The sequence below is a fragment of the Diadema setosum genome, chromosome 6 (assembly GCF_964275005.1).
Source record: "Diadema setosum chromosome 6, eeDiaSeto1, whole genome shotgun sequence".
In the NCBI taxonomy this organism is placed as follows: domain Eukaryota; kingdom Metazoa; phylum Echinodermata; class Echinoidea; order Diadematoida; family Diadematidae; genus Diadema; species Diadema setosum.
Genome location: NC_092690.1, coordinates 9,850,851 through 9,857,009, shown reverse-complemented (window position 1 = coordinate 9,857,009; position 6,159 = coordinate 9,850,851). Strand labels below are relative to the sequence as shown.

The window sequence follows — 6,159 nt, the reverse complement described above, 5'->3', positions numbered from 1 at the left end:
AAGAATAAATAAATGAATAAATAGATAAATAAATAAATAAATAAATAAATAAATAAATAAATAAATAAATAAACAAATAAATAAATAAATAAACAAATAAATAAATAAATAAATAAACGAAAAATTCTCGCAGAGGAAAGATCTTCCAGCACCGAGGGTCATCATGCCCACGGATCAACGGACACAGAAGCGTAATTTGAGGTGGGGCTTTGGGAATGGAGAGTGCATGAAACCAAGGAGCTTCAAACACACGATAGAACTGATCACCCACTATTGGGGAAGTAGTCACTGTCTAACTTATAAATTCCTATGATGACCAAAGACTTTTCTTGGGAGAGGAGAATTGACAAAAGCCAAAAAGGTGACGTGGGGGGGGGGGAGTCCAACAGGAAGCAAAAATAAAAGATTCCAAATATTAAAAAAAAAAAAAAAGAGGGGAAGGGCTGACCACATTTGACTGCAGGGTGTGTGTGCGTGTGTGTGTGTTCGTGTGTTTTTTCTTTGTGCTAGTGGTCATCTGCGCAACAGCAATATGCAATCATACATACTATATATATATATATATATATATATATATATATATATACATATATATATTCATATATGCGTATCATGACCAGCCAGCCCCTACCCCCCCCCCCCCCCCAAGAGTTCCACAGTTATTATCCCGTTCCATACAGGAACCTGGTGGCCTGTGTATTAAATCTATGGGGATTTCAGAATTTAGTATTGAAAGGGTTAAACTGGAAAGCTGCAGTTACTTATATTTCCTTTTTCGTTTGTTTTTTTTTTTGGGGGGGGATGAGCAGTTTGCGATGGAAATGTTCTCTTGTAGTTTAGAGAATGAGCTATTTTATTTTTATGATACATGTAGTTAATGGATTCTGAGTTTGGTTTGTTTCATTTTCCATCAGAGAAGATGGCTGGATAGCGCATGTTCATCTGCACTAGGCGGTCTTTCATGAGGTTACAAACACTTGTAATACTTAATGCAGATCAAATCCATGCTGCTCTAAGGAATGAAACTTTGTATTAAAGGGAGATAGAGTGAATAAAGAAGCTATCCTTCATACAAAGTGGATCAAAGGTTAGTCCTTAAGATTCAAGACCAAGATTGATGAACTTCATGTGCATGTCATGAGAGCCCATACATGTACTTTGGAGAAATGTGCATTCATGAGAAGGCAGAAGCAATCGAGTAGATTCCAGTTGGATGTGAGGGAACATGCACCCTGCTCTTTGCGATGAATGACTAAAGCGCGATCTACGTTGAATACTCTCTTACGGGATCGCCATCATCCGAGGAACAGGGTGTTTTGCCTCTCATACTACAGGGACGGTATGGTTAATACACAATTCCTCAACTACACTTGTATCTTCGGGAAACGAACCCGGGTTGACGGTTCCCGGAGACAGATCATCTGTTTGTTGTTTGTTTGTTGTTGTTTTTTTTTTTTTTTTTGCCTGAAAAGTAGGAATAATAAAACAGAACAGAAGAAAATGATTCCAATCACAACAACTGGAAGACAATAAAGCAGCAGACCGATTTACTTACATAGCAACTTGATTCTTGGCGGCATCGCCGATGAGCCGCTCCGTATCGGTGAAGGCGACGTAGCTCGGTGTGGTTCGGTTTCCCTGGTCGTTGGGAATGATCTCGACTTTGCCGTACTGGAAGACACCCACACACGAGTAGGTCGTTCCCAAGTCAATACCAATGGCTGGTGCTTTTCCTGGTGCCATTTTCTTGCTTTTTTCTCAACAGTTTTGAAGATTTCCGAAAATATATGGCACTCGAGTTACCGACTGAAATCTATTACCTCCTGTTCTGCCTGTTCACTGATTTAGCAGCATTTGCTAATTGCTTCTTCCCCTACTAGTTCACCAGATGCAAAATAAAATGTCCGTTGTTTATCAGATCAGCAAACTTTAGCTTCTAGTTAATGTTATGAAGTTCATAACTCCTCTCGTTTATCGTATGGGCTCATATCGCAGCCGAACTTTGAACCAGGGAGGTGGGAAGACCCCACCTCCCTGTTTGAACGCAACTCGAGCAGGTACTCGCAAATGCATTATTTCGCAATGTAGACTCTGCGAGGGACTTTCCATACGGAAAACGCCGAAACCTACGTGATCGCGAGGAACTTGTGCACGTGCTATGTAGCATGGAGATTAGTCTGGCTTCGAGACCCTCTGCTCGTGTTATGTTGTTGTTATGTTGCTATGTTGTTGTTATGTTTGAGAGGCATCATTTATATAATTATGAATATTTGCGCCTTCATCTGTGTAATATCATTATTTTGCATTTATCAGAAAATAAACTTAATACTTCTACATCATTTTTATACGCGCTGTCTGCTGTCATAGGTTAGGGCAGATAAGTCCTGGTTGGTCCTGGTGCATGCTGATGACAAACTCTGGTCAGCCCGGCTCGTTACATTGAGCAGGCTTCTCAGTCGCGCACAGAGACCAAGACCCCTCATTTCTCGTAGTCAGGGTGCTCTGCCTAACGCATATGACACCCGAATGACTCCGAATGACTCCCGAATGCGATAATATGTAAACATCAAAACAAATTATTTCATATATACGCTTCAATGAATAAACATATAATTTACAAATAATTCTCATTGTACATTATGTGATAAGCAAACATCCGGTTGTGCGATGTGTAAGTCTAAATTAGACTAAAACTCGATTACATAATAATAAGTACCTACATAAATCTATCAGGCTTAGGGCAATGGGGGCAGTTGCCTGTTTCATGCAAATTTACTTTCCACTTGTTAAATTAATTCAGTCCAATATTGCTCATACGGATTTGGTGAATAAGGATTTGTTCATCCCTGTTTGTTTGTTGTTGTTTGTTTGTTTTTTTGATCTGCCTTCAAATTTTCCAAAAACATACTTCTGAACTTCTTTTAAAGGGGACTGTGTCTCTTTCCATCTTTTTGCCACTTCTTTTTAAAATGACTACTTAACACAAATATAACTTCCGTCTTATTGAGTCCATTGTTGATTCCGATGTTTCTCTTGTAGAGCTGTTTTTGCCGCTTTATCTGCCACATTGGCCGGGCACCCATTCATGATGCACTATCGTACCCCTGAAAAGCAAGTGCATCGAAAGAATGTGTATTTCTTTCACAAAAGCATCCTCAAATTTGCATGTTTCAAGGGCCCGGAGAGCACTTCAACTGTCAATTAAAATTTTAACTCCTGTATACACATTACTGAGTTGTCTCAATCAGGTTAATGCCAGAAGAATTGCCGCAAGTTCCGACCTACATGATGACGTGAAATCCTGCAGTCTTTTCGATTCAATATATTCGCGCTATACGTAGCATGTGTGCTTGTGCTATGTAGCATGGATATTAGTCTGGCTTCCAGACCCTCTGCTCGTAATATTTTGCTATACAGGATATTGACGAAAACTAGATTAGGTTTAGATGTCTTTGTCCTGCACCTTTGCCTTCCAGTTGGCAAAGGGTCTGGGGCGCTAGTGCACTTTCGCACCTGTTTGTCAATTGATCTCCAAACATACGCAAACTCATCCTAGTTATTCGGTAACCTAAAATGCTTGCATCTGAGTCTCTATATTCGAACAGAAGTTAAGTTTTCACACTTTTAGTGTTTACAAGTGTCGGAAAATCGTTGGAAAATCTCGATCGCCTTAATTGCTGCTCTGTACACGAGCACAGTATGAATACGTTCAGCGCATGTACTAAAGGCAGTGTCACACCTTTCCGAGCAAGCCTTGCGTGCGACTTGCGCGAATAACAATTTTTACTACCCGGAGGTCCCCGAAGATGACCCGCACATGACAGTACCTAGCACGTATCTCACCCGTAGTCGCCCGGAGATGCGCACGCAAATCTTTTTACCCGCAACCATGTTTAGGCCCTGTCATTTGCCCTGTCATTTTCTACTGGCGAACAAGAATATTGGCAAGTTCCGTACTTGCGTCTTCAGAGCTACCAAGTCTCACGCATTCTGCGTGAGACTCAAGCATTTAGGGGCCATCTCGCGATCTCACGCATGGCACCCATTTTTCTTACGCATCAGGCAAAGTCTGCAACTTGGGCCTATAATGATGAGCATAGCTCAAAAGATTAAAGTGATAGTTGCAATGGAAGGTATATTTCCCTTTTGTCTTTCCAAATAAGTAAAAAAAAAAAATATTCACTTTTTAGTATGCACCTGGGCCCCATTTCATAAAAGTTTGATACGATAACAACTTTTGCTGGAATGGCAATTGTCATGGTAACGACAAGAATCCAGCTTCCTGATTGGCTGTTGCTTTTGGAAGTTGCCATTCCAACAAGAGTTGCCATCCTACCATCTTTTATGAAACGGGGCCTTGATCGCACCATAAAGAGCTAAAAATTGAAAGGGCTCCCTAACGTGGGAAGCCGCGGGGGGGGGGGGAACCCTCCCACACCCTCGCTCGTGCGCACATTCGCGCGCCGAGATGCCGAGTAATGAAAATCTCACTCATAATTTTTTTTGAACTTGACATCCCTGCGTCTTACTGCTAGACGCGTGCTATTTACCTGCTACTTGCGTGTATTCCGTGTGACGTGCATGAGAGCTTTGAAACTGATCCATTTTCAGCTATGAGCGGGAACTGCGAAGTACCTACGTACAGCTGCGAAGTACCAGCGTGGGAGTTGCCTGTGAGGTGCTGCCGCTATAAAGGGCCTCCTACTGGTGTTCTGCGTGTACCTCTGCGGGAAAACCCCCGCAACTCACCCGGAACGAGTTTTAAGCATGCTCAAGGCCTTGTCACACCGTGTCTGGGGAAGCCTTGCGGACTAACTTGCGGGGAAATTTTTTTGCAACCCGGAATTCCCAGCAGTTTTTTCCGCACCTGACAGTACCTAGCGCGTATCTCGCCCGTAGTTGACAGGAGGTGGGCACACAAGTCCGATTTACCCGCAACCAAGTTTTGGACATGACCAAGACTTTTTTCCGGGTGAGTCGCGGGGATTGCCCGCAGAGGTCCACGCAGAACGCCACTAGGAGACCCTTAGCGGCAGCACCTCGCAGGCAACTCCCACGAAGGTACTTCGCAGTCCCGTATGCGGCCAAGATAATGACATTCTGTGGGACTTCTGCCATATCAAATTCCTTCAGATGGATTCCTTCACCGAGTTGTCAGCCATCACTCGCCACCCATGCGCCTGACACGCAGTTCACATGAAAGTAGTACGTAAGTAGCACGGATCCAGCAGGCAAGTAGCATACGAAACTTGTCCAAAATATCCTTGCCCGCCTGCAAAATTGTCTTGCGTGCTGGAAAATCCCCACACGCAACAAGACCGCCTAGCTTGCCCGGAAAGGTGTGACAGGGCAACTCCGGGTAACTACGGGTGAGATACGTGCTAGGTATTATCACGTGCGGGTCATCTGCGGGGAACTCCGGGTAGTAAAAATTGTTCTTCGCAAGTTGCACGCAAGGCTTACCCGGAAAGGTGTTACAGGGCCTTTCAACAGGAGATACAGCTGTTCCTTCGTTCTATGAAGTAAGGTATCTCTAGTCGTTTGATCCATTGGCTAGGTATTGAACTGTCGAGCAATGAAAACTCACTTGTTGCAGCTTTTCAGTTTATTTGGCTATAGACTCGCCGAAGCGATCTTGCGCAATGAATGCCCTGGGAGAAACTTTATCATTTAGAGTGGCAAACTCAGCGTCATGGCGAGGGATCTCACAAAGATGAGCATAGCAAAATGCGGGGAAGTCTCGGAATACCCGAGGGGCGCGCGTATCAAACATTCCCTGGTCTTCTGTCAAAGCAATAGACCGTTTCTCTAATTTATTCAAATTGTATCCTTCTTTTGTTCCTTTAACCACAACAAAGCTTGCAGGAAGATTGCCTTAACTTGCAACAACTTAATAAATCCCTAGGAGGGTGTAAAATGTTATATATATATATATATATATATATATATATATATACATATATATATATATATATATTATTATTATTGTTATTGTCATTATCATCGTTATAATTATTTTTATTATTATTATTATCATTAATCAATTAATTAGTATTTACTTATCAGGCTCTAGGAAAGAAACGTCCTTACGGTCTATTGCAAGAGAAGCTAAAGCAGAGGGTGACTTTTTGGTAAGGTCTCGTGTCTTACGTTTATCTT

General features: G+C 42.4%; 1 protein-coding gene across 1 annotated transcript in view; it reads right to left on the bottom strand.

Moving 5' to 3' along the window:
• Positions 1-1,743, bottom strand: part of LOC140229505 (heat shock 70 kDa protein IV-like) — a 17,607-nt gene extending 15,864 nt beyond the window's left edge. Inside the window, exon 1 of the mRNA XM_072309755.1 lies at positions 1,556-1,743. Within this exon, the coding sequence (XP_072165856.1) occupies positions 1,556-1,743 (188 nt within the window). The remainder of the gene's footprint in view (positions 1-1,555) is intronic.
• Positions 1,744-6,159: the final 4,416 nt, after the last annotated feature.